General features: G+C 43.4%; 1 protein-coding gene across 1 annotated transcript; it reads right to left on the bottom strand.

Moving 5' to 3' along the window:
- Nucleotides 1-1,753: 1,753 nt before the first annotated feature.
- Nucleotides 1,754-22,174, bottom strand: LOC109904172 (protein LBH-like). Its single transcript, XM_020501366.2, has 3 exons — nt 21,828-22,174; nt 14,283-14,385; nt 1,754-3,696 (listed from the first exon to the last, which is right to left on the bottom strand). The coding sequence occupies exons 1-3, from the start codon at nt 21,854-21,856 to the stop codon at nt 3,499-3,501; spliced, it is 330 nt and encodes a 109-aa protein (XP_020356955.1). The 5' UTR covers nt 21,857-22,174; the 3' UTR covers nt 1,754-3,498.
- Between the last annotated feature and the right edge of the window lie 5,000 nt (nt 22,175-27,174).

The raw sequence follows: 27,174 nt of genomic DNA, 5'->3' as shown, positions 1-27,174 counted from the left end.
CTAGCATCACGACTCTGGACAGTTCTGACTTAGAACATGTGGACAACTACAAATACCTAGGTGTATGGTTAGACTGTAAACTCTCCTTCCAGACTCACATTAAGCATCTCCAATCCCAAATTAAATCTAGAATTGGCTACCTATTTCGCAACAAAGCCTCCTTCACTCATGCTGCCAAACATACCCTCTTAAAACTGACCATCCTACCGATCCTCGACTTCGGTGATGTCATCTACAAAATAGCTTCCAACACTCTACTCAGCAAACTGGATGTAGTTTATCACAGTGCCACCCGTTTTGTCAACAAAGTCCCATATACTACCCAGCACTACGACCTGTGTGCTCTTGTTGGCTGACCCTCGCTACATATTCGTCGCCAAACCCACTGGCTCCAGGTCATCTAAGTCTTTGCTAGCAAAGCCCCGCCTCATCTCAGCTCACTGGTCACCATAGCAACACACACCCGTAGCACACGATCCAGCAGTTATATTTCACTGGTGATCCCCAAAGCCAACACCTCCTTTGGCCGCCTTTCCTTCCAGTTCTCTGCTGCCAATGACTGGAACGAATTGCAAAAATCACTGAAGCTGGAGGCTTATATCTCCCTCACTAACTTTAAGCATCAGCTGTTAGAGCAGATCACCGATCACTGTACCTGTACACAGCCCATCTGTAAATAGCACACCGGACTACCTCATATTTTTCCCCCCTTTTGCAACCCAGTATCTTTACCTGCACATCATCATCTGCACATATGTCACTCCAGTGTTAATGCTAAATTGTAATAATTTTGGCACAATGGCATATTTATTGCCTTACCTCCCTAATCTTACTACATTTGCACACACTGTTTATAGATTTTTCGATTATGTTATTGACGGAACGTTTGCGTATCCCATGTGTAACTCTTGTTTGTCGCACTGCTTTGCTTTATCTTGGCCAGGAGGTCGCAGTTGTAACTGAGATCTTGTTCTCAAATAAAATAAAAACTTCTCCCTGCGGTCCCACGACCTCATCATTATCAGCCTCTGTGTATTAATAACTCTTTATGCACAGCTTTTTTTCCAGCAAGGAGAAAATGTCAGCTCATTGTTCTGTTTCCAGGGAGTGTCCCAAAGACCTTGGGAGTGCTCCCTGGACAATCTGGGAGGCCCTTTCCCCCCTCAGTCCCAACCCCTTCACTTTGATGGACAGCTCCAGGTACAAGTCAAACTTGACCAGACCATGTTACAAGCACAAAGCAGTGAATGACCTGTAAAGTGTGTTTTCATAGAGACTTTTCATTTGTTCCTGTGAAGTATAAGCATGTGTGTTTTCAGCATTGTACTATGTCACGGTTGCTAGCAACTCATAGCAATCTACGAATATCTTAACTGACTTCAGAATTAGCAATATGCTTTAGTAGGATGTAGAGATTAAATCATTTTAGTGCCTGAGACGAGGGGGGAGGTTAGAAAACAGGAAGACGTGTGGTCTGTGTTGCTATATATATATATTATGTATACATGCATCAAGAACAAGGCAGGATAAAGACGCAATGATGTGCAGGAAGTAAAACCAAAGGCACTAGATCCTGTAACCATGGCACGTAAGGGGGATAAAATGTTGTTTTACAAAAGAAGTTTGCTTTCAAGAAACACAATATAATTATAGGTGATGACTATAGGGTTACCCCAGAAAAAGTGGATTTTACCCCATAGCAGTGGATCTGCTTTTGCAACCTCTGACATAGCACAAGGAATCAGTCAGACAGTTGAAAGCAAATTCAAATGTTTATTTACAACCTCTGTTCAGAGTAAAGTGGTCTAAATACAAAAAATTACAGCAAAATGGCAGCTAATCTCCCTGAGCTTTACAAAAACTACACAGGACTTGTGGGTGACAGCAGAGAGAGACAGAGATATTCTGTACAGAGTTCTAATGCCATGTACAGGGAAATTAAATGTGCGAGAGAGAGAGAGAGAGACGTACACAACGCTTCATATACAGTATCATAAATGAAATATATAAGTTGTTTTTTCTGCAGAAAACAACATGCTTTTAACAATATACATCCTTCCAAGAAGCCTGGACATGGAGCTGGTGATGTAGAATATAAATAGAGAGCAAACCACCGTTGGTCATTCAAATGGCATACAAACCAAGTGGCAATTTATGAGACACGATCAATGAGTTAGCCAACTAACTAACTTTGACAAAGTGACAGACACCGGTAACTGTTTTCAAGATCAGAAAATTAAGCTACTTTTGAGGACTGGTTAGTAACAGTGCAGAGTCCATGAACCAATGCCCAATTTTATGAACTGGAAAATTGGAGCTTCAGAAATTTACAAAAGTTATCTGGCAAAGTCACTGACCACGCATCATGTTATACCTTACTTTTTGAACATTGAGGCTGACATACCCATCATGGATTTCAAAAGAAAAGGAAGACTAGATTAGGGAACTCTGAGCTCAGGTGAGAATAACCAAGAACTAATTTTAGTCTCATGAATGTTTTGCGACAATAATAAAATAAACCAACCATCAACAGTAACCTCAGGTATTGGTTCTGAGGGCAAACATATATTTACATGTCCTTCAGTGAGTCTTTGTCCATTATAGTGACACTGTTGGTTTTAAATCACTACATAATCTCAAAAATATTTAGACTCTTACTGTCTCCCACTTCCAATACCTATCCAATGACATCAGGGGTACACAATAAGAACAAAATAAAAGCACATGAGTGCTTCAGGGCACAACCAGCCTTCATAACATACTGTACATATTATTCATTGTTACAGAATTAGGGAAGCGTTTCCTCTCTTTCCATCTCAGTGTAAAAAACTAGTACTTTACCCAACGGAGACCAAAGGTCTCCTTGTGTTTAGACAGTAACCCCTACTTCCTGTCAACCACCAGAATCCACCGAAACTAACAAAACAAACCCCACCAACCTATGCACAAGCCCTGACTTTTAAAGACTGGCTATGAGATCCATAGACTGCAATGGCAATCACAGTCATGTATATTTCAATCCATATACTGAAGGAAAGTATGAAAAACAGAAGACCGCTTGGGTACCACAGCAGTAGTCTATATGGGTATGAGGAGTCTCTGGAGTCATGTGGCCAGCAGATTTGACCGAATGGTGTGGGAACTGTAGTATCCTGCAGTACTAGAATTGTCCATAAAGCCCAGAGCTGCTACCATTTAACTGGGACTCTATTTTGAAGTTGGTTTAAACTGTGTGTGTGTGTGTGTGTGTGTGTGTGTGTGTGTGTGTACACTTTCATGCATATGGAGTGTGAGTGTAAGGTAAAGCAACAGAGGTGAAATCTGGAGAGTAGATAAGGTACTGCATATTGCTTCTCTTGAGAGTGATGCTTTGGTGTCAAGGGAAGGAAAGTGAGCATCACTGACATGTCTGCCCCTGTTCAGTCTGTTTGAGTGGTTAGGTGCGAGTGGGATCTCCTGCTGGTGTGTGTAGGAGGGTGGGTGGGGTCTGTTTGGCTTCTAGTGCTTGTTGTTCTGCATCGGCTGTCCTGTTTGGCTTTTACCATGGTTCTCCTCCTCCTCACAGACAATGAACTCCTCCGGTGGCCAACGCAGCTCACCGCTCTCCACTTCCCCCTCCGTGGGCTCCACTACGATGGACGGCAGGCGGTCTTTCAGCTTACAGCAGCGCTCGAAGTCCGAGGGGTCCGGGAAGATCTGAGGAAAGGACAAAAACACACAGTTAAAGTCCTGGGTGCCCGATCAGTCTTTCATGCGGCTACATTTAATAGCTTCGGAAGGCATAGGGCCAAAGCTGCTTTTAAGTGCTTACAAATGGGGAGATTATACGAGAGCTAATCATAGTATTGCAAGTCTACAGTAAGTTTGTTACAGTCAAGACACACAGCACATTTTAAGGCAGTAGAGCTTTCTCTTAGCTTAACCAACATAACACTAGGTGGTAGATATTGACAAGTAAAGTTTATTTGTCATATGCACAGGCTACAGTCAATGAAATGCTTACTTGCAGGTTCATCATCAGGTTCACTCTGATAGGATGACTAAATAACCAATAATCGCATGATACTGAAAGCTAAGCAATGGGTAATATATCTCTGTGGAGTCTGCTCTTTTTTTATGATTTTGTCTGCAATAAAAGCTAGACCTAAATGGGTTGTGGGTGTGCAATGCCAGACTTGCTGAAAAAGAACCCAGGACGATGTGCAGACTTTTTTGGATCTAAAATGAAGAGCATGAGAGATACTCTGACAAGGGATTAAAGCCATTCCTAGTCAAAGAACAGCATTTTTTTGCTGTTTGGATGAAGTGGAAGAATATTTTTAGAGCTGCATATTTCAGTGGGAGACATTGGAAGGGGAAAGCGATGTTGCTGTCTGGGCAAAAAGCCCAGTGCAAATAAAGCATTAGATGAGGCTGAGAGGGAGACACAGTGAGAGAGAGGGAGGAAGAGAAGGAGGGAGAGGCAGGAGAGAGAGAGGGTCCAAGTCTCCCTGAATACCATGAGAGGGGGATGAGGAGGAAAACAACTAAATGTTCTGAAAACTGCCGTGTTTCAGTATGTTTGGCTGCAAGTGCCTGGTTAGTGGGACAGATTTAGCATTTGCATCTCCAGACATCAGCTTGAGTGTGTGCATATGTGGGAGTGGGTATGAATGTTAGTCAGTGCCTGTGTGTGTGAGTATGTGTGTTAGTGCATGTGTGCGCAGGGAGGTTTAGTATCTGCATATCCTTGCCTGTGTTGTGAATGTCTGTGCTGTGAAGGTCTGTGCGTCAGCACCGAGGGGGATGGCAGAGAGTGACCTTGCTATAAGACCCCCAGCAACATCATCACAGCTCAGTTCACTTCCAGCTGCAGGAAATGGCAACACATCGCTAGCGAGGCACAATGACAGCTATTTTCAGTTGTGGTAGGGTGGGGGGGATAGGAGCTTTGGGCAATCAGGAATCACTCAAGTGCAGACTCCAAATGAATCTGCTGCAGAGAAGCCCTCACCTCTGTAACCAACATCCAGTTACTTTGCTCTATAAATGCCTCCATGCTTCATTGTTTTGCAGATTTCTTTCTACAGCAACTCTCAAACATGGGGGTTATTCCAAAATGTAAGGCTGTGTTGCCTAACAGTCAGAGACGCAGTTGGCATTCAGGTGATGGATTCACAAATTGTATCAAAGTCAACATGTAATCCAAGATGGCGTAGCAGTCAGAAGTCTTTGTCCTGTCGTGTCCCTTGTATATATCGTTTTACATCTTTTTCTTCACATATCTTTAAAATATTTTGCTAAACCTCAACTTCTAAATGCTCTCCTGCAACCCACCTCACCCAATGTGGAATGGATCAGTTTTTTTTTTCTTCTCAAAAAGTATTTATATTTACTTCGGATCTGGAATCCCTCAACTGAAGCTAGCCAGCTAACATCCAGCTATCTGTCAGCAAACCATTGCTAGCAGTCATCAGCTAACCTTTAGCTCAGAAAGCTCTTGCCAGTTCGAACAACGTGACTCTAACCAGAGCATAACGGACCTATTATTTATTTACCCCACCATATCCCCGCAAACTGAGCATTTTCATCTGGATCTTCGCAACTAGCTCACCGCAATCTCGGGTGACTACTCCTGGCTAGCGTTTACATCCCTGAGCAAGCACCAATTAGCCTGAAGCTATCCCGGCCAACCACCTACTCCTGGGGTACAATTATCCGGACCCCTTCTACTGCACGGAACCCCGCCGATCCTCTACGACTGGAATACCGACATAATCTGCCCGAGGACTCCAACAGGCCCCTCAGGCGCGACACCAGCTGAAGGCCCATTCTGCTAACCAGCTAGGCCTGCTAGCTACCTAGAGCTACTTGGATCCCTACTAATTACACGACTGGTCTATCGACGTCACTGCACGAAGAGGCAAAAACAGACTTACCCCCATCGCGACGTCTCCCAAAGGCTAGCTTGCCTGCCCCGGCCTGCTAACCGCTAGCTTGCCTGCCCCGGCATGCTAACCGCTAGCTTGCCCGCCCTGCTAACCGCTAGCTTGCCCGCCCCGGCCTGCTAACTGCTAGCTTGCCCGCCCCGGCCTGCTAACTGCTAGCTTGCTAACCCGGTCTACTAACTGCTAGCTTGCTAGCAGTTAGTAGGTCTACTAACTGCTAGCTTGCTAGCTTGTTCCACCTCCTACATATGCGACAACATCACCTGGTTTAAACATCTCTAGAGACTATATCTCTCTCATCATTACTCAATGCCTAGGTTTACCTCTAATGTACTCACATCCTACCTTACCTTTGTCTGTACACTATGCCTTGAATCTATGCTATTGTGTCCAGAAACCTGCTGCTTTTACTCTCTGTTCAGAATGTGCTAGACGGCCAGTTCGTATAGACTTTAGCCGTACCCTTATCCTACTTCTCCTCTGTTGCTCTGGTGATGTGGAGGTTAATCCAGGTCCTGCAGTGCCTAGCTCCACTCCCAACCCCCAGGTGCTCTCATTTGTTGACTTCTGTAACCGTAAAAGCCTTGGTTTCATGCATATTAAGATTAGAAGCCTACTCCCTAAGTATGTTTTACTCACTGCTTTAGCACACTCTGCCAACCCAGATGTCTTAGCCATGTCTGAATCCTGGCTTTAGGAAAACCACCAAAAACCCTGAAATCTCCATCGCTAACTATAACATTTTCCGCCAATATAGAACTACTAAAGGTGTTGGTGTTGCAATCTACTGCAAAGATAGCCTGCAGAGTTCTGTATTACTATCCAAGTCTGTACCCAAACAATTCAAGCTCCTACTTCTAAAAATGCACCTTTCCAGAAACAAGTCTCTCACTGTTGCCACTTGCTATAGACCTCCCAATGCCCCCAGCTGTGCCCTCAATACCATACAGTGCCTTGCGAAAGTATTCGGCCCCCTTGAACTTTGCGACCTTTTGCCACATTTCAGGCTTCAAACATAAAGATATAAAACTGTATTTTTTTGTGAAGAATCAACAACAAGTGGGACACAATCATGAAGTGGAACGACATTTATTGGATATTTCAAACTTTTTTAACAAATCAAAAACTGAAAAATTGGGCGTGCAAAATTATTCAGCCCCTTTACTTTCAGTGCAGCAAACTCTCTCCAGAAGTTCAGTGAGGATCTCTGAATGATCCAATGTTGACCTAAATGACTAATGATGATAAATACAATCCATCTGTGTGTAATCAAGTCTCCGTATAAATGCACCTGCACTGTGATAGTCTCAGAGGTCCGTTAAAAGCGTAGAGAGCATCATGAAGAACAAGGAACACACCAGGCAGGTCCGAGATACTGTTGTGAAGAAGTTTAAAGCCGGATTTGGATACAAAAAGATTTCCCAAGCTTTAAACATCCCAAGGAGCACTGTGCAAGCGATAATATTGAAATGGAAGGAGTATCAGACCACTGCAAATCTACCAAGACCTGGCCGTCCCTCTAAACTTTCAGCTCATACAAGGATCAGAGATGCAGCCAAGAGGCCCATGATCACTCTGGATGAACTGCAGAGATCTACAGATGAGGTGGGAGACTCTGTCCATAGGACAACAATCAGTCGTATATTGCACAAATCTGGCCTTTATGGAAGAGTGGCAAGAAGAAAGCCATTTCTTAAAGATATCCATAAAAAGTGTAGTTTAAAGTTTGCCACAAGCCACCTGGGAGACACACCAAACATGTGGAAGAAGGTGCTCTGGTCAGATGAAACCAAAATTGAACTTTTTGGCAACAATGCAAAACGTTATGTTTGGCGTAAAAGCAACACAGCTCATCACCCTGAACACACTATCCCCACTGTCAAACATGGTGGTGGCAGCATCATGGTTTGGGCCTGCTTTTCTTCAGCAGGGACAGTGAAGATGGTTAAAAATGATGGGAAGATGGATGGAGCCAAATACAGGACCATTCTGGAAGAAAACCTGATGGAGTCTGCAAAAGACCTGAGAATGGGACGGAGATTTGTCTTCCAACAAGACAATGATCCAAAACATAAAGCAAAATCTACAATGGAATGGTTCAAAAATAAACATATCCAGGTGTTAGAATGGCCAAGTCAAAGTCCAGACCTGAATCCAATCGAGAATCTGTGGAAAGAACTGAAAACTGCTGTTCACAAATGCTCTCCATCCAACCTCACTGAGCTCGAGCTGTTTTGCAAGGAGGAATGGGAAAAAATGTCAGTCTGTCGATGTGCAAAACTGATAGAGACATACCCCAAGCGACTTACAGCTGTAATCGCAGCAAAAGGTGGCGCTACAAAGTATTAACTTAAGGGGGCTGAATAATTTTGCACGCCCAATTTTTCTGTTTTTGATTTGTTAAAAAAGTTTGAAATATCCAATAAATGTCGTTCCACTTCATGATTGTGTCCCACTTGTTGTTGATTCTTCACAAAAAAATACAGTTTTATATCTTTATGTTTGAAGCCTGAAATGTGGCAAAAGGTCGCAAAGTTCAAGGGGGCCGAATACTTTCGCAAGGCACTGTATGTGAATTGATTTCCCCCCCCTCTATCTTCTGAGCTCGTGCTACTAGGTGACCTAAACTGGGACATGCTTAACACCTCGGCCATCCTACAATCTAAGCTTGACGCCCTCAATCTCACACAAATTATCAATGAACCTACCAGATACAACCCCAAATCAGTAAACGCGGGCACCCTCAGATGTCATCCTAACTAACTCACCCTCCAAATACACCTCTGTTGTTCTCAATCAAGATCTCAGCGATCACTGCCTCATTGCCTGCATCCGTAACGGGTCTGCGACCAAACAACCACCCCCTCATCACTGTCAAACGCTCACTTAAACACTTCTTTAAGCAGGTCTTTCTAAATCGACCTGGCCGGGGTATCCTGGAATGACATTGACCTCATCCCGTCAGTAGATGATGCCTGGCTATTCTTTAAAAGTGCCTTCCTCACCATCTTAAATAAGCATGCCCCACTCAAATTTTGAACTAGGAATATAGTCCTTGGTTGACTCCAGACCTGTCTGCCCTTGACTAGTACAAAAACATCCTGCGGCGTTCTGCATTAGCATCGAATAGCCCCCGTGATATGCAACTTTTCAGGGAAGTTAAGAGCAAATATACACAGGCAGTTACGGAAAACTAAGGCTAGCTTTTTCAAACAGAAATTTGCATCCTGTAGTACTAACTCAAAAAAGTTCTGGGACACTGTAAAGTCCATGGAGAATAAGAGCACCTCCTCCCAGCTGCCCACTGCTCTGAGGCTAGGAAACACTGTTACCACCGATAAATCCACTATAATTGAGAATGTCAATAAGCATTTCTCTACGGATGGCCATGCTTTCCACCTGGCTATCCCTACCCCGGTCAACTGCCCGGCACCCTCCACAGCAACCCGCCAAAGCCCCCACCATTTCTCCTTCACCCAAATCCAGATAGCTGATGTTCTGAAAGAGCAGCATAATCTGGACCCATACAAATCAGCTGAGCTAGACAATCTGGACCCTCTCTTTCTAAAATGATCTGCCAAAATTGTTGCAACCCCTATTACGAGCCTGTTCAACCTCTCTTTCGTATAGTCTGAGATTCCCAAAGATTGGAAAGCTGCCACGGTCATCCCCCTCTTCAAAGGGGGAGACACTCTAGACCCAAACTGCTACAGACCTATATCTAACCTACCCTGTCTTTCTAAGGTCTTCGAAAACCAAGTTAACAAACAGATTACCGACCATTTCGAATCCCACCGTACATTCTCCGCTATGCAATCTGGTTTCAGAGCTGGTCATGGATGCACCTCAGCCACGCTCAAGGTCTTAAACGACATCACCACCATCGATAAGAGACATTACTGTGCAGCCGTATTCATCGACCTAGCCAAGGCTTTCGACTGTCAATCACAACATTCTTATTGGCAGACTCGACAGCCTTGGTTTCTCAAATGATTGCCTCACCTCGTTTACAAACTACTTCTCTGATAGAGTTCAGTGTGTCAAATCGGAGGGCCTGTTGTCCGGACCTCTGGCAGTCTCTGGGTGTGCCACAGGGTTCAATTCTCAGGCCGACTCTTTTTTCTGTATACATCAATGACGTTGCTCTTGCTGCTGGTGATTCTCTGATCCACCTCTACGCAGACGACACCATTCTGTATACTTCTGGCCACTCTTTGGAAACTTAACTAACCTCCAGACGAGCTTCAATGCCATAAAACTCTCCTTCCGTGGCTATTCAATCGATCACGGCCGGCACCTGCTCACCCGTCCAGCATCACTACTCTGGGCGGCTCTGACTTAGAATAGGTGGACAACTACCTGGGTGTCTGGTTAGACTGTAAACTCTCCTTCCAGACTCACATTAAGCATCTCCAATCCAAAATTAAATCTAGAATTGGCTTCCTATATCGCAACAAAGCATCCTTCACTCATGCTGCCAAACATACCCTCGTAAAACTGACCATCCTACCGATCCTCGACGTCAGTGATGTCATCTATAAAATAGCCTCCAACACTCTACTCAACAAACTGGATGCAGTCTATCACAGTGCCATCCGTTTGGTCACCAAATCCCCATACACTACCCACCATTGCGACCTGTACACTCTCGTTGGTTGGCCCTCGCTTCACACTCGTCGCCAAACCCACTGGCTACAGGTTATCTACAAGTCTCTGCTAGGTAAAGCCCCACCTTATCTCAGCTCACTGGTCACCATAGCAGTACCAACTCGTAGCAGGTGCTCCAGCAGGTATATCTCACTGGTCACCCCCAAAGCCAATTCCTCCTTTGGTCATCTTTCCTTCCAGTTCTCTGCTGCCCATGACTGGAACGAACTGCAAAAATCTCAGAAGCTGGAGACTCACATCTCCCTCACTAGCTTTAAGCACCAGCTGTCAGAGCAGCTCACAGATCACTGCACATAGACCATCTGTAAACAGCCCATCTACCTACCTTCCTCATCCCCATACTGCATTTATTTATCTTGCTCCTTTGCACCCCAGTATCTCTACTTGCACATTAATCTTCTGCCAATCTACCATTCCAGTGTTTATTACTATATTGTAATTACTTCGCCACCATGGCCTATTTATTTCCTTAATTTACCTAATTTGCACTCACTGTATATAGACTTTTTGTTTTCTTTTGTTCTACTGTATTATTGACTGTATGTTGTTTATTGCATGTGTAACTCTGTTGTTGTATGAGTCGAATTGCTGTGCTTTATCTTGGCCAGGTCGCAGTTACAAATGAGAACTTGTTCTCAACTAGCCTACCTGGTTAAATAAAGGTTAAATTAAAAAATTAAAAAACAGTACATTTTGAGAAGGAGCCCCCTGAGGGGGAAGAGACATTATCGTGCCCTCTTCAAGACTGTGGACCATGATAGATCCTTAGTGATGTGGACTGAGGAATTTTAAGCTTTCGACCCATACCACTACAGCCCTGTCGATGTGAATGGGGGCGTGTCGGCCCTGTATTCCACGAGCAGCTCCTTTGTCTTTGTGAGGTTGAGGGAGAGGTTGTTGTCCTGGCACCACACGGCCAGTTCTCTGACCTCCCTATAGTCTCATTGGCATCGATGATCAGGCCTTACACCGGTGTCGTCTGCAAACTTAATGGTGTTGGAAGTCGTGCGCGGCCATGCAGTCATGGGTGAAGAGGGACTACAGCAGGGGACTAAGCACACTCCCATGAGAGGCCCGCGTGTTAAGGGTCAGCGTGGCGGATGTGTTGTTTCCTACCCTTACCACCCAGGGGCGTCCCGTTAAGAAGTCCAGGATCCAGTTGCAGAGGGAGGTGTTCAGATCCAGGGTCCATAGCTTAATGTTGACCTTGGAGGTCACTATGTTTTTGAATGCAGAGATGTAGTCAATGAACAGCATTTTCACATAGGTGTTCCTTTTGTCCAAGTGGGAAAGGGCAGTGTGGAGTGCAATAGAGATTGCGTCATCTGTGGATCTGAGCAATGACCAGTCTCTCAAAGAATTTCATGGCTACAGATGCGAGTGCAATGGGGCGATAGCCATTTAGACATTACCTTAACGTTCTTGGGCGCAGGGACTATATCGATCTGCTTGAAAGATGTAGGCTTTACAGACTGGGTCAGGGAGAGGTTGAAAATGTTAGTAAAGACACTTGTCAACTGGTCAGCGCATGCGCCGAGTACAAGTCCTGGTAATCCGTCTAGCCCTTGGCTACAGAGAGCATGATCACAGTCATCCGTAACAGCTGGTGCTCCCACGCATGGTTGAGTGTTGCTTGCCTCAAAGCGAGTATAGATGGCATTTAGCTCGTCTGGTGCCCCGCTCCTTGAAAGCGGTAGGTCGTCTTTAGCTCAGTGTGGCTGTTGCCTTTAATCCATGGCTTCTGTTTGGGATGTGTATGTATGGTCGGTCATGTAGGAGATGACAATGTTAATACCCTTATTATTGAAGCCGGTGACTGATGTGGTAAACTCCTCACCGTCATTGGATGAGTCCTGCAACATATTCCAGTCTGTGCTAGCGAAACAGTCCTGTAGCTTAACATCCGCTTCATTGGATCACATCACTGGTACTTCCCATTTGAGTTTTTTTCTTGGAAGCAGGAATCAGTAGGATATGGTCAGATTTGTCAAATACAGGGCGAGGCATGCGGATGCGTCTCTGTGTGTGGAGTACATGTGATCTGTTTTTTTTTAGTTGCACAGGTGACATGCTTGAAGAAATGAGGTTTCCTGCATTAAAATCACCAGCCACAAATCAAATCAAATGTATTTATATAGCCCTTCGTACATCAGCTGATATCTCAAAGTGCTGTACAGAAACCCAGCCTAAAACCCCAAACAGCAAGCAATGCAGGTGTAGAAGCATGGTGGCTAGGAAAAACTCCCTAGAAAGGCCAATACCTAGGAAGAAACCTAGAGAGGAACCAGGCTATGTGGGGTGGCCAGTCCTCTTCTGGCTGTGCCGGGTGGAGATTATAACAGAACATGGCCAAGATGTTCAAATGTTCATAAATGACCAGCATGGTCGAATAATAATAAGGCAGAACAGTTGAAACTGGAGCAGCAGCAGCAGTCAGGTGGAAGTTGAAACTGGAGCAGCAGCATGGCCAGGTGGACTGGGGACAGCAAGGAGTCATCATGTCAGGTAGTCCTGGGGCATGGTCCTAGGGCTCAGGTCAGTTGAAACTGGAACAGCAGCATGGCCAGGTGGACTGGGACAGCAAGGAGTCATCATGTCAGGTAGTCCTGGGGCATGGTCCTAGGGCTCAGGTCCTCCGAGAGAGAGAAAGAAAGAAAGAGAGGACAAGGAGTGCTGCTTCCTAGTGGCCTCACAGGACAGACACAGCTTGGGTGTAAATTGTGAGAGGAAGGCAGCTCACCTTCCTAAAGGGTCAGTCTGCATCATCTGGGTCTCTGACACGTACAGTCACAGACACTCATAAAGGAGTGGTTTTGCCTTAAAATGGCTCAGATTCTTTCCAAACAATAAAACTTGTCAAGGCCACCTGATGGCCTGCTACTCAGAAAGTTGCCCATCTGTGAGTTGTATTGTCGTGACATGCTATCAGTCCCCCATAGTAAAGACCGGATGATTCAACTAACTCCTATTAACGTCCTTTGCATGTTTTTAAAAGTCTGTGCAATCATCTCGAACTCCCTGCAAAGCTGCACTCCATCTCAAGGCAAATATATATTTTTTCTTAAATATACCCTCTTGAAATCCCCCCAAAAGGTTGTTTGCATAAATTGTTATAACAATAATAATGCTAATGATTAGGCCTTCTGGTTAGAAAACAAACCTCTCCTTACCCATGGTCCCCTGGGTGAGCTGCCATGATGGAACATGATGGAACATGCAGCCCTGTCCTTAATCCAACCTCAATCTTTTGTGAAAAATCCAAGACCATTTTTGGGTTACTAATAGTGGCGAGGACTTTGAACAGGGACGTGTACCATAAACCAATTAAAACTAGTTCACCCTCTGCCTCCTAGTTTGGCTTCCCCCATATAAAAGGGATCTACAGTGTGACCATTTTACTCGCATATGCGCCTAAATATTTTCCTGTGCGACCTGGAATTTGAATTAAGCAGTACCAGAGTGCCTAAAAAAATACAAGTATGATTCTAGCTTTATTACATCAAATATTTTTAAGTGTGCTCCTATATTTCTCTGTGTGTGCTCAGATGTTCCAATTTAAGCATACAAGTACTTCTTGTAAAAAACAGTCAGCGTAGAGCCCTGCCCTTATGGGTTATATACCATGATTTTGCTGCAAACCAATTTCCCTTTAGGACAAAAACTGGTGTTAGTATGTGTGTTAGTTACCTGGAAAGAGAGCCGGTCCTTGCTGGGGCTGAGCCTTATGTCCTCCATGGGGGTGCTACTGATCATCACCTCAGTCATGTCTCCGCACGGCACAAACACTGGGCTGGACAGAGACATAAGGGAAAGGACTGGGTTATTCCACCATTCAGGATACAATATCAGTCCCAAACTTTCACACTGAGGAGCAGAATACAATCATTTCAAATTCCTTATATTGAGCAAACCAGGAAGCACCATTTTCTTGTTTTTATTTACTGATAGCCAGGGCACAATCCAACACTCAAACATAATTTACAAACAAAGCATGTGTAATTTAGTGAGTCCGCCAGATCAGAGACAGTAGGGATGATCTATTGTTAAATGGGTGAACTGAACCATTTTCCTGGCCTGCTAACCATTCAAAATGTAACAAGTACTTTTGGGTGTCAGGGAAATCGTAAAAATTACATTATTTTCTTTAGGAATGTAGTGAAGTAAAAGTTGTCCAAAATATAAGTAGTAAAAAAATTAAAACGACTTAAATATTTTTACTTGAGTACTTTACATCAATGCAGAGCCGGTACATGTGTCCCAATCATAGTGCTGTACAAGAGGCCGCATAATGGAAAACGGATAGGTTGGTGCAATATCATTTACATGTAGCTATTACTTTGGCAAGTGTTATGCAAATTAATCCTATCAGCGAGAATGACAGAGTACAACTTTCAGTCATGTAGTTGCATGAGATTTGGCCCTTTGGTATTATTTTTGCAATGAAAAAGCAACACATAAGCCTTGTTCAGTATTTTGTTTAGTCTCTATGCATGCATTTGCTTTCATTTTGTCTGACCACTGACAGGCTCTGCAGCATACATTTGGTGCACTGCAAAGCTACACCACCACTGATATGTGGTTTGCATTGGGTAGCCATATCTAAATACAGTACGAGGTATGCTTCAACTAGGAGAGAGGGGACACAGTCATAGCGAGAATGCATTGTGGGCGTGCAGTGCAATTTGACTGGGACCGAAAACATTCCATTTTAGTTGAAGTAAGGCGCACTGTATATGCACTGTAAGAAATAACTGAACAGGAGGATTGAACTGAGGTACTATGTGGGAGGAAATATATTCTTGGGACGTTTGAGAACCAAGACGGCAGCCGAGCAGAGCGAGAATCTCAAGCTTTCTATTTCAAGTCTGGTGGCACAGCGGCCAGTGTCCACAGGACTGCGGCCAGGGTGGCCAACCCACCATAGGGGACAGGAAACAGAACATAGATCACAACCTGCCTCAGATGAGCAGAACAAGAACAGACTTGTTCCAAATATAACAAGTCAGTTTGTTTCTGCAAAAAAATTAATATTGGGTGCCATTAACCTCCTTTTACAGTAGAAACAATTGAAGGTTTAGTGGTTAATCATGTGAACATACCACAGCCATGACCAACGAAACATTTTAGGTAAAACCAATGAAGTGCACTTCAAAAAAGGAGCCTACATTGTTTTCATATATATGTTGCTCCGGATGGATTCTTCATCTCAACTTCATCTTAAAAGCTCTCTTTTCCAAATATTTATCAAGTTGCCTCTGAGGTATTTTGACAGTACTGCTATGTACAATGTCAGACAAGACCCTGAACTGGACTTCAAGAATCTTTATGGAGAAATCAACAGTGGAACCTCAGTGACACTTTCAGTTTGTAAACTTTCTGTGATCGGAAAATGAAAATGTTTTCACCATAAGAGATTGTGGGCAAAAATAGAGATGTGTCGTATGACTCATAGTTTGCCACTCACTCATGTCCCTTCAATGCTTTGTTGAATTCTTTCAAAGACATCCATGTTTATTATTCAAGAACCTATTAATCCCCACACAGTAAAGATAAGACCGTCTCCAGTGGGAATCAAGACCTTTCATCAAAAGTGTTCCCTCATACTCTGATTGGAGAAAAACAAATAGAGATCAACAACCATTCTTTCATTCTATGGGGATTAAGTTAAAGATTAACTCTTTAAATTTATGTCAATCCAAAAATAGCAAATAAAGCCCTTAGGCCATCCACATTTTCCAACACGTCACTTTCATGTAAAAAGGCTTGGCCTTATGGTACCACAATAAAAAAGTACTGAGGTGGATGTATTCATTCCTTAGAATAAGGGACAAAGCTCCTATACATTATATCATTAATCTATCCTGAATCTGTCAGAAAGAAAAACTCAATTGCTTCAAACTGAAAAGGAGAGATGCTGTGTAAATTGATTTTTTTCACACAACACATTGCCACACCCTGAAGCAATGGCTACTGCTGTTTAACAATCAATATTTCCATTTCCAAATTTGCATACCATGTGTCACATTCAAATTGGGAGAAGGAAAACTATTTTTGTGCAGGTGGGGGCCATAGGGGGAAAGCACAAGCCAAGATCCAATGGCAGAATAGTTTTCTGGAATCTTCTCATACGTTTACAAACTAGTCGACCTGGTTCAACGACAACAATAGCAGGAAATCTAAAAATAACAACTAGTCCAAAGGATATGCAAGGTTGTTTGTGGAAAATATGTCAAAAGACCCATTTCATTCTTGAGACAGGAGAGAGGGTAAGCCAGAGACACATGGAGAGGGATGGACATCGAGTGGTGACTGCACAGACCTGTGCAGAAGTATGGGGAGAAAGATAAACACTCTGCCTTTGCCAGTCATATTTCTGCTCGGGGATCGTATAAACATCCTGCTCAGCTAAGAATAACAGAACATCGTCCTAATAGAACAAAGGGGCACAATGAGAAGTGGAGGAACACATGTACTGTAACAATTCAACCAGTGAGAGAACATACCATTCAAATCCATTACTGCTAAAAGTTTCTGCCCGATGTTACAAAACGTGTCCTTTTTTTCAAAAAAGAATGTGAAAATGTCTTCCTCAAGGAGCCATGTTAAGTGTTCTGTATAATTAAACAACTCCAAATGTATAAGGATAATGATTAACATGGGCTATGCAGTTAAGAAACACAGTTAAGAAACACTTCACAAGTTCCACAAGTGGCCTTTGTGCCAACTAATGTAGAGGCCAAGAGGTGAAATATTGTGCATTCCTACTTCTACCCTGGCAGCACCCATCAAAGTACAAATTAATTCTAAAAGGGCACCACAAATTCTATAATGACCACCGCCAAAGATCAGTTAAGGCAAAACCACTTTAAAATGATCTTAATCTTAGACCAGGTTTGGCCTGAGATGACTCATTTGACTATTGACAAGTAGAACTTCTGTCTGGACTTGCTGTCCCATCTTCCATGGGCATGCAACATGACCAGGTACTGGCCAGCTTGGCACTTCAGTGACTATCTTTAGCACTGTCAACAGAAACAACTAGGCCTACATACTGTACACAGTCACATGTTCATATGGACTAATGCCAGTCTTATGTGGGCTAATGACATTCCTATGTGGGCTAATGCCAGTCCTAGACACATTCCAGTCAGAGATCTGGCATGGGCATGAGACGGGGCATCTCAGACTGACACGTGTCCTGGCTAAATAAATAAAACGAAGGATCAGAGGTTGCCTGCTGCTTTGGCTGATCATTAGAGCACGTGTGAAGGTCTGTCTGTCCAACATTACATTTACAGTGTCAAAGATATTTTTAGAAGAATCTGTGCTGAGGACAGTGTGACGACTCCAATTCCTGGATTGATGCCAGTCAGGATTTGTTCTTTAGGGTAGGCATCTCTACAAAGCTGCACAAGCCCATCAACTCTAAATGGTAAATAACTCCGTAACTAAAGATAATATTACCCTACCCTCTATGCTGTATCATCCTCCAAGTGTGTATGGTATGGAAACGAATTGAGGACACATTGTTCTACAGTCTTGCCAAGTCATCTGCCAGTCTGTGCTGACAGAGACAAAACGTATATCCCCATAGCAATGCGATCCGGTGCACACGATAGGATATTACGTCTTGCATAATTAACACTGTTTCCCCTCTACTCCTCCCGAGTCTCGCTATGTGCATTATACATCTGAGGAGGCTTGGCGAAAAGGCGAAGCTGCTGCTGAGATTCCATACCAACACTGGGCAGTAACACTATTTGTATAGTCCATCTGTAGATGTTCTACAGACTACCTTTTCTAGCACAAGAGCTACTTTAAAAAAATTAAACGTCGCAAGACAACTTTCAAATAGGCAAATTCTTCTCTTCTCCACTCCCCTGCAACTCTTCACTGGGTCCTTATTGTACAAGAGAAAGTAGCGCACTGTTTTCTGTCAATATACAGTACCTGGTAAAATAATTGTTAATAAAAAAAACAAAATCTGTGATTTGTTTTCCAAATGATGTTCCCAGTAAAAATCGCTGGATATTTTTTTTTTCTTCAATCAAATGAACAATTGTTCATAGAAAAACAACTAAATTGGATGTCGAGTGTCAATGATTAAATCATATGAGAATACAATTTCTTTTTTTGGTCTGGAAGAAAATGAACACATTTAGATTAGAGTGCAATTCCCCTTTAATCTGTCCCTTTAATTGCGCATCTAGGGAGTGAGGAATATGCAGTCTAGCGACGGTTCTGTACCGCTGCTGCTCATTTAATGGCAAATTTTGCAAATAACAAATAATACTACTTCGCAGTTAACATTTAATTGAGAAGGTTTTGGGTAAGGTATCTCTGTCAACCCACCAGACGGTTATGACATCAACTGGCTCCACACGGAGTCATAGACAAATGTGCGCACCACACAGGCAGACAGGCAATACTGCTGGAAATTAATTGCCAGATAAGATTTTTAAGCCAATAGTGGCTAACCAGGGATGGGATCATGTCAAAGTTCCATTGATTAGATATTAGTTGGGAGCTTGCAGTGTCTGATACTTGTGAGATTGGTTTATGACAGTTGGCAGTGGAACACGTGAAAATTGTATTTACTTTCAGAATTGTTTGGCGAACTACTCATAGGTGAGCTGCAAGCTACTGGTAGCAAGCGATCGACCTGTTGGAGACCCATGGTCTACAGTAACATTTCAATGAACTATCCTCACCTTGCCCCTAACCCTTATTCTAAACCTAACCGCATGTTCGGCTCTAGCTTTTTTGGGGCCCTAAGCGAGATTTGGTTGGGGGCCCCTCCCCACCTCACAGGTTCAACATTTTAGTGGCCCCCCCTCGACAGCGGAGAGAAATATTTACATTTTAAAACCTTGTCCCATGTGTGTTCCAAATATCTCTAATGGTCGCCCCAACGTAGGTTGTTTTATGCACGTGATATCAGCATGCACTCACTGTTCCAAAATGTGATTGTTACGCAAAAGAACAGTTAACACGTGCTGCCTATTTCTAACAAGTTGTATTTTATAACAATAGTTTGAATTGAGTTATGTTCCGTATGTAATTTACATGGAAGTAGCCCATTTCAGTGTTGCCGACAATTTATGTTCGAGGGTTTATTGAACCTGACAAACTTCCCTCTTCGAGGAGAGCCGTTCCCCATTTTTTCCTTCTGCGCATCAAGTATGTAGACATTTGTGTAATCTTGCATGATCTGACACATTTTCTGGATGGCACTCACATTGCCCCCATTGTTGTTACATATGAGGAAAAACTGCTGATGCACAACCAAATTTCCAACTTGCACTTTGTGTATTCTACTATTCTAAGAAGACCGCTTAAGCCTGGCCCTGCCTAACAGTAACCTTAGCAAGTAGTTGCTTATCAATACAGCTTGTTGATAGCATGACCAGCTGTAGCGCATCTACAGATGGAAAATCTGGACTATCCAAATAAAAGTGTGACCGCTGGGCTGCCTGGCTACCGGTCAAATCACACAACCTGGAGGCGTGTGTGTGTGTGTGGGGGTGGGGGGGGGGGGGGGGAATCAATCTCTCTGAAATGTGTTGGAATTAATGGGCCATATCCAGATTTCTGCTCCAGCCCATAGGCTTCCTTGCTGAGCTCAGCCTTCTCAGAATATAGGAAACACTGTTACTGTGTTACTGACTGGACAGAACATGGTAATTTTTAGGTCCAGCTCCAGCACAACTTGAGTCCATAATTCCAAGGTGCCAAAGCAGAGGCATTTGATCCACAATGACCTGATCACTTTATAGGAGAATTACATGTTCTTGTTTCAAGAGTTCAAACGTGTAAAAAGAAAAGAAATGAAAGTAAAGAGGTCTTCCTGTTTACCAGGGGTGAGATAGTGTGAGTCGTCAGTGTAAGTGTAATACCCATAAATGCAACAACTTCCCCTGGCAAAACATTGAAAGCTATCAAATGGCTCCTATGGGATTGCACTTATGACTTATAACATGATAAACCTGAAACAACTTTTTTTTTCCTGCAGTGAGCTTTGAAAAATAAACTGCAAAGTGCTATATTAGGCAGCAATGCATGGGGAAACAATAAGAGATCTTAGCAAAAGGGTCCCCCATGTAGCAGTGGTATCTGAAGAACAGCGCAGCACACAAAGCGGAGACGAGAAGCTTTGTGGTTACTGTAAGTCACAGGGTCGGGTCTTCACTTCCTGGTGCACGCAAACAGACTTGCAGAGGAAAAAATATATATTAAAAAAATAAAGAAGCAAAGAAATGTATTGCATGAAGTCTTGGACGAAGTCTTCTAATCCTTAATGCAATGTTACAAGCCTATATGGAGGTCGGAGTACCCAGAGTAAAATGGAGAGATTGAGTCACAGGCCTCCTCTGGGTGATGGATGGACTGTCAATGGGTTAAGAGCCTCATTCCACCTCCCTCTATTGCACCCCACCACAATAGCTCACCAATAAAAGGTCAATTGTCTAACCACTAAAGGTCAAACAATGTGAAACAGTAGTGTGGCTGAACAGTTCCATATCATTGCTTGACGAGAAACCAAGGTAGGCTCATGTTATTATTTCTGCAATTATCAGTAGTTTGACTAAAAGGCATTGCACCGCGAAACATTAGGCGTTTATTTTCATGAATCTTGCCCTGCAGGCAGAACTGAGTGATTTTGGCTAGATGTCAAAATTGATTATATTGTAAAATGATTGAAAACAAAAAAAAATGCATTTGGTTTAAGGTTAGGTTTCAGATGGCTGTGCCAACTAGTGAGCACTCTGCAAAAAACGTTAACCTGCCTATGATGTCCCCTTATGAAAGAAAAAGGGTCAACCTCAGACATGGCACCTGGATAAGGAGTCTTAGGAGGACAGCTTGACACCTGTCACCATTTGAAAAACAGACCTCCAAAAATGTGGAGTGCTTTGTTTGTTATCTGACCTTTCTTTCAGGTGGCGTTATAAAGGTTCTAAAACAAAAACAACGCCACTGACTGCAGCCTGACACATTCAAGAGCGCAGTTGAAATGGTTTGAAGCAGTAAATACTTGCTTTTGATTTACATACATTCCAAGCATCTTAGTTTTCTATTGATTATACCTGTTATGGCCATTAGCAAATATAAAGGCAATGCTAAAAATCATAGGCTACATGCAATAATGAAACTTTATCCCAAAATGTTTCATCAACATCGAACTGAAGTCTCGGGTTTAAAAAAAAATACATGACAAAAAATCATACTTACCAGTATATTTGGTCAGAATATACAGACATGAATTCACACGTGCAGTTGATTATGATTATTAAGGAATTACTTCGATATTGACGCCTTCTTTAAAAAAAAAAAACGTTCCGCCTGTCACACGTAAATTAAAAGCGAGCGTTTGTACAGAAAAGCAGTACTCGAAGCTGAGTCGTGACCTTGGTTAAGCAAACAGCTCCCGTGTATTTTGCCTTTTTTATATCTCTCGACTAGGAGAAATTACGTTTTATATAAGAGGCGTGTACTGTCACTGCAGACACACCCCCTTCACACGGGCTCCAAATTCTTCAATGGCAGCAGGATCACTACGGACCAATCAAAGGACAGGTGCCACGTACCCGCGGTGACGATAGCAAGGGATAAACAATTTCGTTAAAAAAAGAAACCATTAATGATACTTCGTCATGCTCTTCATCAGAGACGATGAGTGAAAGCAAGAGGTTTCACTCTCGCTAAAATACGTTTTAAAAAAAGAACCACAATGCATTTCTATGGGTTTATTTTGGACCTGAACTTGTCGCCTTTGGGACAACTATTACCATTGTTAGGGTGAGCATCTCGTCATTATATAAAAATATTTATCTTCATTGATAAGTCACTAAGGCAATATGAAATTAAGCCGAATGATAAAAAAAATTGTCACACCACACCATTGTCTACTTATTTCTCACTTTCATAACGATTTATATTATGTAACACAGGTCAGAATATCCAAGTGTTTATGTCCAAAGAAATATACATTTGTTTTTCAATTATTGCACGTATATTTGCATAACTGGAGGGGTTGATGATACGGCACCAGAGCAGGAAATGAAGCTCTTTTTCTGAATACATTGACATACAAATGTCACCGGTTAAGACCAAGAAACCCGGAATGCAGATTTTAGGCTAAACAATACTGAAAATGTTAAGATCACAAGTCATCAGAGGTAGCCTATATACAATATTTACAAGACCATGTAAAGGTTAAAGCTGGGGAATGTCAAATTACAGTCCTCTCTAGCCCTGCGACATAGCAAGCATTTGGCAGACTATTAAGTTCTGTGTGTATGTATTCTATCTCCACCTTGTGGCCGTAATTATTTTAACTGACCCGTAATTATTCTAGCTGACTGTTCCCCATAACCTCAAAAGAAGATAATTGAAAGTGTGCAAAGCCTTCATGGAATCGAAAAGTAGGACAGCATATGTATTGACAGGGTGACATTTTTATTGCAGCACGTTTTAGAGGGGCATCTTTTCTGAAATTCAACATAAAAAAAGAGAGGAACATTTGTGTGCTTGCCAGGAAAGACCTTTACAGTTATCAACAAGGCACGTTAACCTGTAGTCATTCAATTTAATTTAAGTCAGAAATGTACATTTAGGATTTTCCACCATTTAGTGGACATTAGGGACAAAGTCAGTCAGACACAATAATGAATAGTACATGACACATCTTTGTGGTTTGACTTTGAATTCCAAAAATCCTTAAAGGTGCAATATACAGAAATCACTCTGCCATTTCCTGATTGCAAAAATTCTAGTAGTTTGCCTAATTTCAGTTTATGTGACAAAACAAGCAATTTTGTAGAATGTCATTGTACCATATAAACCACTGTGAAATATATATTTTATAACCAAAAATATTGTATTTTCAGCTGTTTGAAACGGCTGTACCAAACCGAAAGTAAAAGATGCAAAAACGAAACTTAAATAGAGCACATAGAACAGATCTACAGCTTCGTAGACTTGCTTTTAATGAGAATGACAGGTCTATAACTCACATTTCTATGTAAATTTGGTCGGGTTGCCCTAGAAGTTATATATTGCAGCTTTAAGGATATTTTACAGTGACTGGTGTATTTTTCTGTAACATCTGGATCAAAATCAAATCAAATCAAATTTTATTTGTCACATACACATGGTTAGCAGATGTTAATGCGAGTGTAGCGAAATGCTTGTGCTTCTAGTTCCGACAATGCAGTAATAACGAACAAGTAATCTAACTAACAATTCCAAAAAATACACAGTGTAAGGGGATAAAGAATATGTACATAAGGATATATGAATGAGTGATGGTACAGAGCAGCATAGGCAAGATATAGTAGGTGATATCGAGTACAGTATATACATATGAGATGAGTATGTAAACCAAGTGGCATAGTTAAAGTGGCTAGTGATACATGTATTACATAAGGATGCAGTCGATGATATAGAGTACAGTATCTACGTATGCATATGAGATGAATAATGTAGGGTAAGTAACATTATATAAGGTAGCATTGTTTAAAGTGGCTAGTGATATATTTACATCATTTCCCATCAATTCCCATTATTAAAGTGGCTGGAGTAGAGTCAGTGTCATTGACAGTGTGTTGGCAGTAGCCACTCAATGTTAGTGGTGGCTGTTTAACAGTCTGATGGCCTTGAGATAGAAGCTGTTTTTCAGTCTCTCGGTCCCAGCTTTGATGCACCTGTACTGACCTCGCCTTCTGGATGACAGCAGGGTGAACAGGCAGTGGCTCGGGTGGTTGATGTCCTTGATGATCTTTATGGCCTTCCTGTAGCATCGGGTGGTGTAGGTGTCCTGGAGGGCAGGTAGTTTGCCCCCGGTGATGCGTTGTGCAGACCTCACTACCCTCTGGAGAGCCTTACGGTTGAGGGCGGTGCAGTTGCCATACCAGGCGGTGATACAGCCCGCCAGGATGCTCTCGATTGTGCATCTGTAGAAGTTTGTGAGTGCTTTTGGTGACAAGCCGAATTTCTTCAGCCTCCTGAGGCTGCGCCTTCCTCACGATGCTGTCTGTGTGAGTGGACCAATTCAGTTTGTCTGTGATGTGTATGCCGAGGAACTTAAAACTTGCTACCCTCTCCACTACTGTTCCATCGATGTGGATGGGGGGGTGTTCCCTCTGCTGTTTCCTGAAGTCCACAATCATCTCCTTAGTTTTGTTGACGTTGAGTGTGAGGTTATTTTCCTGACACCACACTCCGGGGGCCCTTCCCTCCTCCCTGTAGGCCGTCTCGTCATTGTTGGTAATCAAGCCTACCACTGTTGTGTCGTCCGCAAACTTGATGATTGAGTTGGAGGCGTGCGTGGCCACGCAGTCGTGGGTGAACAGGGAGTACAGGAGAGGGCTCAGAACGCACCCTTGTGGGGCCCCAGTGTTGAGGATCAGCGGGGAGGAGATGTTGTTGCCTACCCTCACCACCTGGGGGCGGCCCGTCAGGAAGTCCAGTACCCAGTTGCACAGGGCGGGGTCGAGACCCAGGGTCTCGAGCTTGATGACGAGCTTGACGAGCTGGCACTATGGTGTTGAATGCGGAGCTGTAGTCAATGAACAGCATTCTCACATAGGTATTCCTCTTGTCCAGATGGGTTAGGGCAGTGTGCAGTGTGGTTGAGATTGCATCGTCTGTGGACCTATTTGGGCGGTAAGCAAATTGGAGTGGGTCTAGGGTGTCAGGTAGGGTGGAGGTGATATGGTCCTTGACTAGTCTCTCAAAGCACTTCATGATGACGGATGTGAGTGCTACGGGGCGGTAGTCGTTTAGCTCAGTTACCTTAGCTTTCTTGGGAACAGGAACAATGGTGGCCCTCTTGAAGCATGTGGGAACGGCAGAGTGGTATAGGGATTGATTGAATATGTCCGTAAACACACCGGCCAGCTGGTCTGCGCATGCTCTGAGGGCGCGGCTGGGGATGCCGTCTGGGCCTGCAGCCTTGCGAGGGTTAACACGTTTAAATGTCTTACTCACTTCAGCTGCAGTGAAGGAGAGACCGCATGTTTTCGTTGCAGGCCGTGTCAGTGGCACTGTATTGTCCTCAAAGCGGGCAAAAAAGTTATTTAGTCTGCCTGGGAGCAAGACATCCTGGTCCGTGACTGGGCTGGGTTTCTTCCTGTAGTCCGTGATTGACTGTAGACCCTGCCACATGCCTCTTGTGTCTGAGCCGTTGAATTGAGATTCTACTTTGTCTCTGTACTGGCGCTTAGCTTGTTTGATAGCCTTGCGGAGGGAATAGCTGCACTGTTTGTATTCAGTCATGTTACCAGACACCTTGCCCTGATTAAAAGCAGTGGTTCGCGCCTTCAGTTTCACACGAATGCTGCCATCAATCCACGGTTTCTGGTTAGGGAATGTTTTAATCGTTGCTATGGGAACGACATCTTCAACGCACGTTCTAATGAACTCGCACACCGAATCAGCGTATTCGTCAATGTTGTTGTCTGACGCAATACGAAACATCTCCCAGTCCACGTGATGGAAGCAGTCTTGGATTGTGGAGTCAGCTTGGTCAGACCAGCGTTGGACAGACCTCAGCGTGGGAGCTTCTTGTTTTAGTTTCTGTCTGTAGGCAGGGATCAACAAAATGGAGTCGTGGTCAGCTTTTCCGAAAGGGGGGCGGGGCAGGGCCTTATATGCGTCGTGGAAGTTAGAGTAACAATGATCCAGGGTCTTTCCACCCCTGATATGCTGATCAAAATTAGGGAGTCTTGTTTTCAGATTAGCCTTGTTAAAATCCCCAGCTACAATGAATGCAGCCTCCGGATAAATCGTTTCCAGTTTGCAGAGAGTTAAATAAAGTTCGTTCAGAGCCATCGATGTGTCTGCTTGGGGGGGAATATATATGGCTGTGATTATAATCGAAGAGAATTCTCTTGGTAGATAATGCGGTCTACATTTGATTGTGAGGAATTCTAAATCAGGTGAACAGAAGGATTTGAGTTCCTGTATGTTTCTTTCATCACACCATGTCACGTTGGTCATAAGGCATACGCCCCCGCCCCTCTTCTTACCAGAAAGATGTTTGTTTCTGTCGGCGTGATGCGTGGAGAAACCCGCTGGCTACACCGCTTCGGATAGCGTCTCTCCAGTTAGCCATGTTTCCGTGAAGCAGAGAACGTTACAGTCTCTGATGTCCCTCTGGAATGCTACCCTTGCTCGGATTTCATCAACCTTGTTGTCAAGAGACTGGACATTGGCAAGAAGAATGCTAGGGAGTGGTGCACGGTGTGCCCGTCTCTGGAGTCTGACCAGAAGACCGCTTCGTTTCCCTCTTTTTCTGAGTCGTTTTTTTGGGTCGCTGCATGTAATCCGCTCCGTTGCACTGGTTGTAAGGCAGAACACAGGATCCGCATCGCGAAAAACATATTCTTGGTCTTACTGATGATGAGTTGACGCTGATCTTATATTCAGTAGTTCTTCTCGGCTGTATGTAATGAAACCTAAGATGACCTGGGGTACTAATGTAAGAAATAACACGTAAAAAAAACAAAAAACTGCATAGTTTCCTAGGAACGCGAAGCGAGGCGGCCATCTCTGTCGGGCATTAAGAGAATCATAC

Source organism: Oncorhynchus kisutch, linkage group LG14 (assembly GCF_002021735.2).
Source record: "Oncorhynchus kisutch isolate 150728-3 linkage group LG14, Okis_V2, whole genome shotgun sequence".
Lineage (NCBI taxonomy): Eukaryota > Metazoa > Chordata > Actinopteri > Salmoniformes > Salmonidae > Oncorhynchus > Oncorhynchus kisutch.
This window is presented reverse-complemented; position numbering and strand designations above follow the sequence as displayed.